The sequence below is a fragment of the Drosophila montana genome, unplaced genomic scaffold (genome assembly GCF_035044405.1).
Source record: "Drosophila montana isolate Dmon_TW-CO22-7 unplaced genomic scaffold, ASM3504440v1 contig_309_1, whole genome shotgun sequence".
Classification (NCBI taxonomy): domain Eukaryota; kingdom Metazoa; phylum Arthropoda; class Insecta; order Diptera; family Drosophilidae; genus Drosophila; species Drosophila montana.
In genome coordinates this window covers 114,127-129,506 of record NW_026997975.1, presented here as the reverse complement: position 1 = coordinate 129,506, position 15,380 = coordinate 114,127, and the positions used below count along the sequence as shown (strand labels likewise).

General features: G+C 36.4%; 3 protein-coding genes across 4 annotated transcripts in view; 1 reads left to right on the top strand and 2 right to left on the bottom strand.

Annotated features, from left to right (window-relative positions):
- Window positions 1–318: 318 nt before the first annotated feature.
- The window catches only part of Pgant2 (polypeptide N-acetylgalactosaminyltransferase 2), a 37,818-nt gene continuing 22,756 nt past the window's right edge, over window positions 319–15,380 (bottom strand). The window contains exons 3-7 of the mRNA XM_064685748.1: window positions 4,769–5,247; window positions 4,536–4,702; window positions 2,795–3,482; window positions 2,542–2,714; window positions 319–2,054 (exon numbers count right to left, since the gene is read on the bottom strand). Coding sequence (XP_064541818.1) covers window positions 1,753–2,054; window positions 2,542–2,714; window positions 2,795–3,482; window positions 4,536–4,702; window positions 4,769–5,247 — 1,809 coding nt within the window. The 3' untranslated portion in view covers window positions 319–1,752. The remainder of the gene's footprint in view (window positions 2,055–2,541; window positions 2,715–2,794; window positions 3,483–4,535; window positions 4,703–4,768; window positions 5,248–15,380) is intronic.
- Window positions 3,376–15,380, top strand: part of LOC135430915 (mucin-5AC) — a 101,659-nt gene continuing 89,654 nt past the window's right edge. The window contains exon 1 of one of the 2 annotated variants that reach the window (XM_064685746.1): window positions 3,376–3,511. The gene's annotated coding sequence lies outside the window, so the exon portion shown is untranslated. The remainder of the gene's footprint in view (window positions 3,512–15,380) is intronic. The other variant, XM_064685744.1, reaches the window with a different exon arrangement.
- On the bottom strand, window positions 14,456–15,243 carry LOC135430906 (uncharacterized). The gene has a single exon (XM_064685732.1). The coding sequence runs from the start codon at window positions 15,136–15,138 to the stop codon at window positions 14,596–14,598; it is 543 nt and encodes a 180-aa protein (XP_064541802.1). The 5' UTR covers window positions 15,139–15,243; the 3' UTR covers window positions 14,456–14,595.

Here is a 15,380-nt window from a genome sequence, read left to right as displayed (position 1 = left end):
GACAAAATTAGCGCAACAAACTTGCGTCTTACGTGTCGTATGCGCAATGTGCCGAAAGTTGTTGACTTCGCTGCGAAAGATGAGAATGTTAAGTCGTTTAACCTACATGCTGCACATTAGAGTATGCGTTGAGTACTTGACGCTTGACAGATTTGATGACCCGGCCCCCTTCCGCTCCCAAAGACCCCGCCAGCTGCGCCCGTTTCAGCAATTACATTAAGTATACGCCGGGCTGTGCAGAGTTTTTTCCGCTTGCCGCTCAACTTTTACGGTGATTGTTTACTTTTGATATTTGTATAGAATAAACCACACTTTGCATTTAGTTTTATAATTCTTTTTGCAATTTTTATTTGACGTAAATGAAAAACGCATTTCAATTTATTACGCATACGCACGGTATACGGGCAAATAAACATACAATACTCGTATTTGGTTTTTCTTTTCTTCTCTGGATTTTCAAATTTTCCCCATATTTCTTTTCATAAAAACTAGCAATATTAATTTACACACAACAACAACAAAAGAGAAAACTCATCAAAATTAACAATCATTTTATATATAAAATAGAAAAAAAATAAAGTAATTGGAATGTCAAATTGATTTGAACATAAACAAAAGGCTCAACAATATGCGCAATTTAAATGCTCGTTCGTGTGTGTTTTTGTTAAGTAGAAAAACATGTTTCCTTTTATTGTGAAATTGAAAATATTTCCAATAAATTATTTGCAAGCAATTGAATAATACAAATTTGAACAAATTAATTTTATGTAAATTTTCTTCAGTTTGGCCTTGCTTTAAATAATAATAATATATACACTTAAACTTGTTGTTGCTCTTCTTTTTTTTTTTAAAGGTTTTATATACTTAAATTTATAACTAAAACTAATGATAACATTTCTCTCTCTCTCTCTCCCACTGCTGCGTCTTCTGCTTTTGTTCCAGTTTTCTTATTTATTTTTTTTGTTAGTTTTATTCTCTGAATAGTTGGAATTGGTTTTTTTGCTCTTTGTTCGGCTGCTAGCTAGATGAAAAGTGTTTGCTTTCAACGGTTAATTGACTTGAGGAATGTGTGTTAAAAATTGAGTTGAGTTGAGTTGAGTTAAGTTGAGTTGAGTTGAGCTGAGTTCAGTGTTGGTTAATGGAAATTAATGTTGAGTTCTTAAGCAGTTTGCGAAAAGTATTGTACGAGTACATGCATAATACATATATGTATTTTTTAATATATTTTTTAAATATTTTTTTTTACATATACAAAAAATTAATCAGTCTAAGTACGTGTTTATTTTTTTTTGTATGCATTGTGTTGGAAAATAGTACATACATATTCATATACACATACATATATATATATATACCAATGCATTTTAACAATTTTTAGCCGCAACGGCTAGACTAATACACATTCAACTTTAACTTAAATATGGTATAGTTGAAACTTTTGTTTTTGTCGTTTTTCTTTTACATATAAACCCATTCTTGTACTTGTCGTATTTAAGTTTGTGTGTGTGTGTGTGTCTGTGTAACTGAGTATATATGTGTGTGTGGTTAACCGTATTTCAAACATAGAAACCACATACAACATCATTATCATCAACGTCATCAAATCCGAACAGTTGTAACTTATATATCACGACCTACACTCCCACTTTTTCCTTGCCAGCAGAACGTCTTTTTTCAGGGAGCCTCAATTTCTCGTCGTATCGTAATTTTCTCTGTTTAGTTGGTCGATTCCTGCATTTGTTCTTTAGTTTCTCACGCATATTTGGTAAAGGCCCAACGTTGCGTGGACAGCGCCGAATTGCAGCCCTGCGCACTGATGCCCTGCTCATTGTGATCCCGACTATCCAGACACACATTGATCTTGTTGTGCTTCACAAGACCGCCGTCCCGCATGATCCAGCGTTGGTTTTCCGTATCGTCGCATGACTTCAGCACCACCTGCGAGCCGCGGGCGAACTGGACGAGCGTCAGGCAGAGATCATCGTGCTTGATTTCGCCACGTTTCGAGTACGCCCATTCCTGATTGCCGCCCGTATTGTGGCAGGGGAATAGACCTGTAAAAGTGTTAATGAAATAAAATGGTAGTGTTGCAAAAGGCCAAAATCTCAATATGCAAAGTTTGATTAAGAGCACCTCATTAGAGTTAAAGGGTTTTAGTGTTAGAAAGCGTTTGATAAACGTTTGAAGCTAGTTAGTTCTTATTGATAATGATTACAAATCATGATATCCAAAAAAAAAACTACCCTTTCCTATGAACTATTCAGCTAAAAGGAAGTTGATAGTGTTGTGAAATGTAATTATAAAAGTTTGTATTCGTGTTGGGTATTGGAAAATGTCCAAATAAGTGTTTACACAACTATCTTATGGATAAATCAGTGCCGAAAGTGTTGTAAGTGTTGCAAAATACACTTTGTATACATTAAAAAATTATTTAAAATATATTATATATCTTTTAGTTTTTGCCTGATTAATTTTTGGACCCACCATAGCTACCTTGATAATTATATACTTATTATACTTTTTTTTTTTTTGTTCACTTACCCACAGTGCCGTCAATTACGTGACCCATAGTATCCAAGCATTCGGTTGTATCCTGTCTGAATTGGCCCACCTCCTGTGGCTCAGGCGCCTGCAGATCGGGATAGACGTTCTCCAAATACCATTTAAACGGCTTGCAATGCAATTTCTCCTTCAAAGCCAAACGATCATCAATGCTAAAGGGAAAACAAAAAAAGAGAAAGAAACAAATTGAGATACAGATTTGCAGTTAGCTTTGCTGACGTCCTTAACTCACTTGCCAAACGGAATATTCTTGGCCAGCGGCACCGCATTGTAATAGTGCTGCTTGTAGTCATCCATCCAAACCTCGGCGGCTCGTCGTGTATTTCTGGCAAAGACGTTGCCACTGCCGCCGGGGAAGGTGTAGGGATGACGCTTGCGGAACACATGGCCAACACGACTGCAGGGTATTATCTCCAGGCTGCCGCCGCATTGCCACACCCTGAACGAGATTTCCAGATTCTCACCGCCCCACACATCCATCTTCATATCGTATTTGCCCAGCTTATTGAAGTACGCCTTATCGATGACAAACAGCCCGCCCGCAATCATGGGCGTGCGTATGGCTGTGGTCGGATCATTGTGCCGGGTCGCACGCTCCGTGGGACTCAGATATTCCCATTTGAATATCAGATTCCAATCGAAACCGCCGCGCAGATCTGCCGAGGCGCCAATATACTGAAAGTTGTCCATGCTAATCACATCGATGACGGGGCATACCACACGCGTCGGATCCTCCCGCACACGTTCCAACAGCGGCTCCAGCCACTGCTCGTTGCACTCGACGTGGCTGTCGAGGAAGGTTAAAACGCTGCTAACGGCTGCATCGGCACCGCGTACACGTGATCTGACTAAGCCCTCGCGTTTATCGTTGCGTATGATGCGCACCTTGTCGATCTTGGCCAACTCCAGACCGTCCTCGGCTAGAAGGCGGAGTTATCATTAAATTTTGGTAAGTTTCCCATAATAGAAATCGTTTATTTGTATGTTTTGTTATTGCTGTATATGAACTGGCATAAAAGAAGTCGCTAGTTCGATTTGAGGACTGCACTATATGGCTGCTAGAGTTGCCACAACTCTGAAGCTCAGAATTCTATAATCAATTAGCTTTCGCAGCGTGGTGGCAAAGAAGTTCTTAGGATCAAAGTCGTCTTAAGACTGCAAGAATTTAATATATTTATATGGAAGCCATTTATAGTAGGGTTGAATTATGGCTTAAAAGTGGTTCGCTGTCTTAACTCGGCAACTATCGAAGTTATAAAACTAAAACTGGCTATAAATGTGCTTCGCATCTTATTAAAAAGTTCTGCAAAAGTAATCCAAACGCAAGCGTTATATACTTTCAGATATTATGAAAATATTCAGACAAATCGAATACTTATATAAATTGTATAAAAGGGTTCACAGTCTCAGCATAAATCTGAGCTATAAGAAATATCCATTTTCGGTAAATAAGCTGACACTTTAATATATTCCAAACGCAATAACATATGGAAGGCAATTAAAGCAGGTGATAAATTGGTTTCCATATTAGAAAATCCTTTACCTATCAATTGTAGAAGTCTTAATTATAGACTCAAACTCTGTCTTCAACAGCAGTTCAAAGTCTTGATTGAGCATATATTTAACATACGCAGCTAAACTTTGTTAAAAATGCTATATATACATATATGAACTGAAATATATCCTAGATAAAAGACCTAATCGACCGAAATTTACGTGCGTGCAGAAAGCAGAGTATAATGTTTGCATCTTTAAAATATGTAAGCATTGGTTCTCAAATTGGTAGCTCCTAATGTATCTCAGCTAAACAGCTGAAAATTGGCATACTAGATAGTAATATATAATTAGTTATAGCTTCTATATAAAACAAACTCAAAAGCCAATCAAATTCAAGTTTTGGTCAAATGCAAAATATTTAAAATGCTCAAGAAATCAGAAAAACCAAACTAATCGTAATTAATTCAAATACTTACGATGATCACTGTAATCATCGACCAGCACAATTTCGCGTATTAGGTGCTCGGGACTGCGATTCAGAACGCTGACAATGGTGCGCAGCAGCGTTGATCTGGCTTCATTGTGGAAGGTGATGATGACGCTCGTCTCGGGCAGATCCTCGCGATACTTTTTCGTGCGGCACCTGAAGCACAAATTCCAAATTCCAGCATGAGTTCAGATTGTGGTATGTATTTTCTTTTTCACTTACATGGGATTCCTGGTGTCGGGTATTTCGCGATTGCTGGGCAGCGCATCGCTGGCCTCCTGATTGAAGCGATTCCGTATGTACGGATCCTCGCCGCTGCGCAGCCCGCCGCCGCGTATGTAGCCCGCCTCGTCAAAGTACTCGACCTCGCCGCCGCGAGCGCTGGGTCCAACGGCCAGGCGACCGCCGACAGTGCCGCCGGCGCTGCCGCTGATGCCTTGAGAGGTCTCCTCCAGCGCCACAATGCCATTCAACTTGAGGCCATGCACCGCATTGCGTTCAAAGTCCTTCACAGAGCCGATTAAAATGACATTGCCACCGGGATCATCGGCACCGCTGCCCCCGATGCCGCCAGCCACACGTATGCCCGAGTTGGCAGCCGGCGCCCACTGACGAGATGTCGATGCGCCTGCCGATATATCGTCCTGATACTGTTGCATGGCCGTTGCCACCTCACGTAAGCGCAGCGCTCGATTTTCAACCTGAATGCCAAGAGAGAGAGAGAGGGAGAGAGAGAGAGAGAGAGTTGCCCCATTTAATTTATTTCTTTAATCTGCGGTACTTTGGTGACGTCGCCAATGCGGCAATAATTCAACACAGCTGAAAACAGACGCTTGTTAAAGAGGGTGGAGGGGGGAGGGGGGGGGGGGGTGCAGGATTGGAGCGTTCTACAACTTGCAACAGAAGAAGGAGGGGAACAAAAAAAACCTCTTCAGTTTACACTTTTCGAGCCAGGGGCTGACTTATGGCTGAGAGCGCAGAACACAAAAATTGTTGTTTGCCAGTTTCGTGTTTTGTTTCAAAGATTCATAATCCATAAAGAGTGGCAAAGGTGCCATAGTCTGACCCAGTTACAGTTTGCTAAACCGGAAAAAATACACTTAAATTTATATGCGACAAGTTTTGGGTGTGCAATAAATTGTTTGAAACTCTTTCTAAGTACTAGACTATGCCGGAATATAATGCAAGCAGTTTAGGTATACAAGCAGAGATGAGAGAAATATCGATTATAAAAATCGAATATCTTCCAATCTTGGTATCACTTTTATGTTGTGTCTCGGCGTTCTACTAAATTATTTATGCAAACAGATTTGAGAGCAGATTAAAATATTATTTAAATTAGTATAAAATCAAAAAAAATTCAAACACTTTCTTATATGTAGTCTATTCATTTCTTATATTTACTAATATCCAAATAACTTTGAGATTATATTTCTGTAAAGAGACCAAAAAATGGTATATAATTTTTTTTAATATCGATTAGTATCGATTATTGTCGACCTTTGTCGATAACTACCGACGTTGATAGATTATTATCGATTTTCATCGATTATAGCGATTTATCATTTATATATTTAAATTTAACACAATTATCACTGTAGAAACTAGTATTTTTTTTAATAGTCTTACGTTGAAATTATAAATATTAACATTTGCCTCAATAATATAACGTATTAAAGTAAAAGTAAATCAAAAGTGTGCTCGAAGGCTGCCCCACGTCCAACTTAAGCTTGTATGTGTCAAGTTTTCCAAAACTCGTGCGAAAATCTCAATCAAATGGCAAAACCCTGAAAAGGGTAGCAGCTGTTGAGGACTTGGAAACACGGCCAAACTTCCTTGTACAGAATTCAATTGGCAACCATTCGGTCTTAAAGTTTGATGAGGAGGCAGCGCATAAACTTTTGGACTCAACTAATGATCCATTGCTTTTGTTGTTATTCTTGTTCTTGTTCCTGCTGTTGTTGTTGCTTAAAGCTATTAAAAAGCCAAATATTGACCGACTTTAATCGAGCGAGACAGAGTGCAGAAGAGAGAGTGAGAGAGAGAGAGAGAGAGAGAGAGAGAGAGAGAGAGAGACGTCGTGAGCGCTGCCCTTGACTCGATTATTAATTGCCTTCTATATTTGAATCTATTTGTCATGCTTTTTCCTGGCTTTATAAGCCAAAGTACAGGGCACAAAATAAAAATTTCGTGTATTGCAGACCCTCATTTGTTATACGCTGCGTATGCGTGTTTTTTTTTATAATTTATTTTTAATTTTAGCGTAGTGCGTCACGTTTCGAATTCAACTTCCGTTTCATTTGACTAGGTTTTGGTTTAGCATTTTCTTACGATTTACATGAGACGTGCGCCTTTTAACGCCATTTCGAACGCATTTTTTATTGCGATTCAAAGGAGCGCAACAGTCCCAACTCAAGAGAGCTTTCAGCACATTCAACACGAGACACAAGTCGCCAAGACTTTTTGACCCTTTCAACGGGCAACGTGTCTGCATTTTAAAATATGTTTTTAAAATGCTCTCAAAGCTTGAATTATGTGACTTTCTGCATTAGTTACAATTGAAAACGAAAGGATGTGCGAGAGGGGTTTCGTTTCGTCTGTTTGGTGCGCATTTTATATAAGCCCTTGTTTTTGCTTGTTTAACAATCACAGCTGAAATGTTTGGCTTAATTTTCAAATTTATAATGTACTCCAATTTACAAGCAGGGGTTAAATTTTACTTGCAAATTAAAAAAGCTAGATATATTTTAACTAAGCTACATTCCCATTTCTACTCGATCTTCTTCTTACAGTTACAATAAAAATAAATGTATTATTTTTATTTTATAAAGAATTAAAATTTACAAGCAGGAGTTAAATTTTACGAGCAAGTTTAACCGTAGTTTAATGCTAGTAAATAAATCATCTTTACACCTTTTTCGTTTGTTATTGTTTATTAACAATCACAATAAAATTAAAGATAACTTTTTTAATTTTTAAGATGCTTCGGCCTACAAGCAAGAGTCAAATTTTACAATCAAGTTTAACTGAAGTTTCAAACGATCTTGGTCTTCCTGTTGTTTTACAATTACAAATAACTTGACGTAAATTTAATAAACTTGATTTACAAGCTGGATTTGATCGCAATCGCAATCAAATTAAAGTTAATTTTCAAATTTATATTGTACTTCTATTTACAAGTAGAAGTTAAATTTTACAAATTTGGCATAAATTTCCTTCTAGAAATTATATCATCTAATCAAACTATCAAGTCAACAACAAAGAAATCTCACACAGTTATGAATTTATATATTCTTATATCTTTATATATAAAGAAAGTCTGCGTAAATATTTTTGTGCATTTACCAACACTTTTGCTTTTTAATAAACTTCTTTCATTTAGTTTTGATTTATCAAAATATTTATGTTCACAGTGAGACAGCTCCATTAAAGACTTATTCCCTTACTAAGCCAACTATAAATATTGTGCTCATCTAAATGCGCATTTTAAATGCGTTTGTCTCTTTTTATATTGCCCATAACAATGTTCTTAGTCTGCTTCTGTATCGGATGAGCTTATGGTATAAAATCAAGATGCATTCAGCTGCGATGCCATTGGTTATTATCCTTAATTACGAGCAGAGACTGAGCTGCTTTTTACTTTTGTGCATACACTAAATGACGGGCGGGCTAAAGGAAAATAAAAGAAAAAAGTACAAAAAGAATAAGAAGAAAACGAAAGCTGTGTGTGATATGTGACAATGAAGTCTGTGTAAAATGGAGACGACAAAAGACGAGAATGAACATGGAATTAATAAACAAGCGTTGTGTATGGAAAACCGACAATTAAATACCCTAGCAAGTGTATGAAATACATGTTTATATTGATATCGATTATGTTTATCGATGTGTATCGACTACTGCATCGACTATGTATATCCCATGTGCATATTGTCTGTATGTTTATATATGCTATCCAAATATTTCCTTTTCAAATCAAATCGAATCAAATCAAAGCGAGTATCTATTACAAATATGTATAACGAAGCTGTCTGTCGTAAATGTATATCGAATATTTATATCTGGAATGTTGACTAAACATGTTTCATCGCTTTGTATATCGAATTTATATTTAGATAATGTGTGATTTCGTATTTCCATCGATTATTTTTAACTTCATATACCCATCAGTAACTAACACGATTATCGACTATGTATATCGAGTGTAAAATATTAAATAATAAGCCCATATCGAATATATTTTATAATAGCTATCGTTTATCGACTATATATACATCATTACAAATCAACTTCAATGCCTTGCAAGTTTGCCACTCGACACATAATCAACGTAGCCACTTTAAAGCTCAGAAATGGCTATGCAGGTGCACACTGCGTATACGCAATGTTCCAGACATGAAACTAGTACGCTTCTTATCGCAGGTCATCCAGTATGAAATAGGTATTGTACGGATACCCCCACTTAAATCACAGCCCTCCCCCAAACCGCCGTCAGTTGCCATGCAGATGCCATTGGCAACAGTTTCAATTTTGCCATTCGATTTGTCGCTTTTGCATCGCTCTTCGCTCATGTGTAACTTAATTAGTTTCATTGTTTGTTGTGTGTGTGTTGTGTTGTGTGTTGGTCGAATGAGAGCTGGAGGGGGCGGTGGTGGGGTAGTTTGGGGACTTATGGTCATTGATTGGCTGCGATGCTGTGTGCCCGGACGCTTTATGTGCTGAACTATGTAAGCGGCTTATTTGTAGATCATTATGCGCATTTTGTAGTTGTAATTGACAGCGGCAACAATCGAGAACAAAACCGAAACCGAACTCGACCCCGGGAACGAGCCCACACAGTAACCCGTATGCAATCGATATATTGGTTATTAACTTGTTACTGCCACTAATTAGGCATAAATCAAATGAGTGTGTTTTGCCTTTATAATAAATTGCTAACGCATTTGACGCTCCTCCCTCGCCTCCCCTCCCCACTCTCATAACTAGATTTATAGATGGGCTCGACGCGAAAATTGGCAAAGTTTTTGTGCGTGGTTGCAATTCCTGATAACAGTTGCCAATATGTGCTTAAACTGTGAGTTAATCAGACTAGTAAACACCTCTTATTTTCGAAAACATTTACATTCAACATTTTACGTGAATCAGTTCGTAACTGAATCCTCTTTTATTTTAAAGAAAGTATCGCACCTTTAGCTAAACTTAAATCCAATTTGAAACAGATTTATCTTAAAATGGTTTCGGTTTGAAATGCAAACCTTTTGAGTAAGAACCAGGTTCAAAGTTTAATTAGGCTTATGGCCAACCTTAGCATATATCTAACCATATCTGGTTGGTTGCCAATTTTGGGCAGAGATTAAACATCGCTATAAAAATATGAGGCTGCAGAATTTGCAGTAAATAAAAATGTGTATATAAAATATAAATAAATAATTTAATTTTAATTAAAAAAGGAATATTTAATGAACTATTTTATATATTTTATATGCTTGCCAAGAATCGGCCAACTATTTTGGCTACTATAAACTAAGGTCTGAAAACCTGGTTCACGAACTGTATCTCATGCCTTGAACCGAACGACCTATACATAATTTCTTTTTGTGTGCGCAGCCCTCAGTTGAAATACTTTTTGCCAGCAGTTACAAACATAGTCTTCATTCATCACACTCTGCTTAAACAGAGCTTAAACAGGGTATAATATTATATTTCTGTTTGCGTTACCATCAAAACTAGCAACTGTCAGGCTCATATTGCATTCTATAAATAAACACGATAGGTCCCCAGTGTGCAGCACGTGTCAGACATACGCTATATATATCTTTATATATATATATATATATATAATATATCTGAAATATGATTAAGCTGCTAGGCACTTCAGCATTTAAGTGTGCAATCCGTTTTGTGGAACGTGATATTCAGGGCTTAACTAAACTTGGGCGCGCATCAGGCCACGACGCTTATTTCAACACCTTTTGTTCGACCATCAATCAATCAAGCACTCAATATACTTATATAAATTGACCTAAACTACACAATTTCCCATTGCTGCTCATCCAAACTGTGTCATTAGTCAATCCACAACAACAACAACAACAGCAAACAACCTCATCGATATGGTTGTTGCCAGCAACAAGTTGCCACAAATGGATTTTATTTTATTTATTTTATTTATTTTGGCCTTTTTTCTATAGCTCTATATCTCATATAAAGTTCAACGTTTGAGTTCAATGTCTTGTCTTCTATTTTTTTTATATCTTTTTTTTCGTTTTCTCTTTTTTTTTTTTTGGTTTTTTTCAAACAACTTGAAACAAATCATTGAAATTAGTTCAGACTTTAATGGTTTTCAGCTTTAAATGGCAGCTGTGCAACAAAATAAAAGCAACAGTGCTCGAGGCAAGTGCACTCGACTGCAAGATACCCTGCAGGAAAAATAGTGAAACACATTATCCAACTAGTTTTCGGTTTAAAGGTATTTATAAATCTCTCATGTAGATTATGAGATTTTGAATAAAACTTAATATTATTTATATGTCTATATGGCCTACATAGAAATTTGAATGCCTCTTATGCACTTAGTCTCTGGTTTATTTAAATGGTTTTGTGGACTACGTACCAAATGTATTGTCTCTTATTTATATAGTCTCTTAGTTAAATAAGGCTATCAGACAAAAATCTTTATAACATGGCCAAATATTTATAATGTCCCAAATGTGGTCTTGCGCCTGTTTTAAGCAAAAGTTGGTTCCATCTTGTCGGGTGGAGCGTATAAATATTATATATGTATATATATAGTTTTTAATATTATTACTTTTCATCTGCTTAATAATACAATAATAAACATGTCTGCCTGCAACTGTTTAAGTGTCTTCTTCATTCTTTCAATTAAAATCAAATGTTTAGCCCAAAATGAATTTTTATACACTGTTCACAAAGCAACAAAGGAGTATATGGTTTTTTTTTTCAATAAGTTGCTTTTTTTTATTATTAATTTATTTTTAAATTAATTTTGTTATTATTATAATTATTTTATTTTTATCTGAATTCTATTATTATTATTCCATTTTTGTATGAATTTTATTATTATTATTTCATTTTTTATATTAAATTAATTTTGATTATTTTATATGAATTTTATTATTAATTTTGACTGTTTTATTTTTATATTAATTTTATTATTATTAATTTATTTTTATATATGAATATTATTATTGATATTTTTGTTTTATTATTATTGTTATTATTTGTCTTCTATGATTTTATTATTATTATTATAAATATTATTATTATTCATTAATTAATTTAAATCCAATAAAAGAGCATTCTTAAGTTCTTTGCCATTTCTGTAAGCCAACTTTTTGTACGTATTTAAAATTTCCATTAAAATCATGTGCCCAAGTCAGGTTTCATTTTCCATTCAACTGTGTGTGTGTGTGTGTTAGCCTGTGTTTGTGTATTATTATTGGTGTGCTTGTGTGTTGCCAACTGTCTGCAGACGAAGATATTTTTGTGTGTTTGTCGAATCAATATTTTTGGGCGTGCATAGATTTTTAATTGAATTGTGTTGTTTCTTTTTGTTGTCATTTTGTTGGCTTTTGGTTCTGGCGTTGAACAACAATGCCACATGTTGAACGGTTGGTTGCTTGGTTAGTTGCTTGGTTGGGTGTGTCCCGCATTCGAGTCTTGGCATGTGCAAGTCCAAGTGAAAGGCCTAAACCGATTCACAATGCGGCTTGCCGTTCAATTTGTATCAAATCAGAATTCTTGGACTAACATTGAACATAGAAAGCCATAATATAGCTCAAATGATATATTCTTGAGTTTGATTCCAACCATGCCAGCTTTGGCTAAAGTATTTGAGATGTAGCCCATTTGCTGGCAAATGTTATCCGTCTCTTTGACGTTAACAAAGACATTTCGGGTGAAAACAAATTTGATACGTTCCAATTACTAAATTATGCACTCTACTTGGCAGCTGCTGCACATGAAACTACACGATGGGAAAATCATTCAGCTGGAAGACTGAACAGCTGAGTTCAGAAATAAAAAAAAAACAGAAACATAAATAAATAAAGTAGAAACACGAAACACGAAACACGAAAAAAACCAAACGAACCAAAGCTGAGGTTAAGCTTCAGCGATTGAGGGGCGAAAAAAACATAAATGAAAACATGAAAAGAAAATGCTGGCGAAAATGTTCACTAATTAATAAAAAGAAAAAATAAGTAAAATTAAATGAAGCTAAAACAAAATAACAAAAACAAATACAAATTAGGGACGCCGAAGCTAGATATTAATTAATATATCGAATGATATATATAATAACTAGCGGGTATAACCCGGCCTTGCCCGTGGCACGTATGTTATAAAATCAAAATAGCTTTGAAAATGATTTTAAAACTGATCGGACGGGAATCAAACAACTTTAATGCAAATCGGAAAACTCTTAAAACTCACCAATAAAATCTTTGAAATGCATTTTCCACCGAAGGAGTTTAGATTTTGCAAAAAGTGTGAAACACGTCTCAAATGATTTTTCGTATAGATCTTTGGAAATAAATTTGAACACAAAACGTCATCCGCCAAATCTTCGACCCCCATTTGCACCAAGGAGGACCGGATTTTTCGAAAAGTGTGAAACACCCCTTAAATGAATTTGAACAAAGATCTTTGAAAATAAGTTTGGGGCCGATCGGATGGTAAACAAAAAACTTTCATACAACCGTTTTCCGCCAATTTACCACTGTTGCGGGTGGAATTTCCCAAATCGCTGTAATACGTATTTATTAAGTTCTTATGTAGAGCTTTGAAAATAAGTTTGAAGCAAATCGGACACAACTTAAAACTTCGCCCAAAAAATCTTTAAATCGCATTCCCCCCGAAGAAGTTTGAATTCTGCGAAAAGTGTGAAACACGTATCAAATGATTTTTCTAATTGATCTCTGGAAATGAATTTGAGTGCGAAACGTCACCCACCAAATCTTTGACCTCTATTTCCACCAAGGAGGAATGCATTTTTCAAAAAGTGTGAAACACCCCTTTAATGAATTTAAAAATAGATCTTTAAATATGAATTTGGGGCCGATCGGATGGTAAACAAAAAACTTTCATACAACCGTTTTCCGCCAATTTACCACTGTTGCGGGTGGAATTTTCCAAATCGCTGAAATACGTACTTATTAAGTTCTTATGAAGAGCTTTAAAAATAAGTTTGAAGCAAATTGGACACAACTTAAAACGCCGCCCAAAAAATCTTTAAATCGCATTCCCCCCGAAGAAGTTTGAATTCTGCGAAAAGTGAGAAACACGTCTCAAATGATTTTTCATATAGATCACTGGAAATGAATTTGAGCCCGAAACGTCACCCACCAAATCTTTGACCTCCATTTCCACCAAGGAGGAATGGATTTTCCTAAAAGTGTGAAACACCCCTCAAATGAATTTGAACAAAGATCTTTGAAAATAAGTTTGAGGCCAATCCGATGGTAAACAACTTCCACACTTGCGGGTGGAATTTCCCGAAACCCCGTCTTAACGTGCACCTACATCACATAAGGTAGCTACAGTGAAAATTTCAGCTTCCTAGCTCTTACGGTTTGGGCTGTGCGTTGATCACCAATCAGTCAGTCAGTCAATCAGTCAGTCAGTCAGTCAGTCAGTCAGTCAGGACAAACAGTTTTATATATAGAGATGATAAACAATCTCCCAGCTATAATTGTTATGACTGCACAGTGATATGATATGATGCAGAAAGGTTAGAAACCAGGAGTTTCTTATGAAAAGACTTTCTTTATAGACCTTTTGGTTCTAGCAGCTCTTTGACCTTTTCAGACCAAGCCTAGTTTCTGTAGGATAAGTCCTAACCATATTAGACAAATAAACTGAAACTCTGCGCAAGGTTTCGAATACCTTTTATTTGCATCGTTCTATTACTGCACGCTCAAAATTCTAACAGTAAGAAACAAATTATTAAAAATGCTAGACTTCACAAGTCTTCCTAAATAACGCTCAATACTGAAGGTTTGCGATATATGCTTAGGCAAATTGGTTGACTAATTTCTTGGCTTATCGCTGCTGGGCTTCTCGGGACTGATGTCGGCCAGCATCTTTTGTGTTTCCTGCGCCAGATTTACCAGTGTGCCCAGATCACGTTCCAAGGTATCAATGCGCTTCTTCTGCAGCTCAATAACATTTAGAAAGCGTTCAATCTCCTGGCCGCGCGACATGGCCAAAGCACGCCAATAGGCAACATCGTCGGTGACATCAACATACTCGGCCATCGATTTGGTGTGGTTCAAACGCTTCTGCAGCATCAGCACAATCTGGGCCAGGGTGTGCAGGCTCAAGCGTCTGTTAACAGCTTTCACTTTTATTTCACTGTCCCCGGCGGAACCTAAAGCGAACGAATCGGACTGTTGCGTGACATCGGGCATGCTAACGTCCAAATTCTGATATATTTCATCCCCCGCTATATAATCATTGGGCTTTGTATGAACACTTAGTTCATTGGGTTCACCAGGCTCCGCCAAAATTTTCAGATTGCTCATCATATCAACGGCTTCGTTGACCAGCTGATTATCCAAAGTGTTGTCCATGTTCTTGATAAACTGCTTCAAATAGCGCGACTTTTGATCAAAATGTAAAATATTAATTTGGACTTTCTGCCTGCTTGATAGGTTAAAATTTTCAAAACAAATTTCATTTGATATATATTTATATACATACATATATTTCTCTTTTTGTAGCACACGGCAGAGCTTACTCTGTAGGGCGAATTATTCGACAACATTCTCTGTTGACTTTTTCTCCGAGCAAATCACATAATTATCTCTTAACC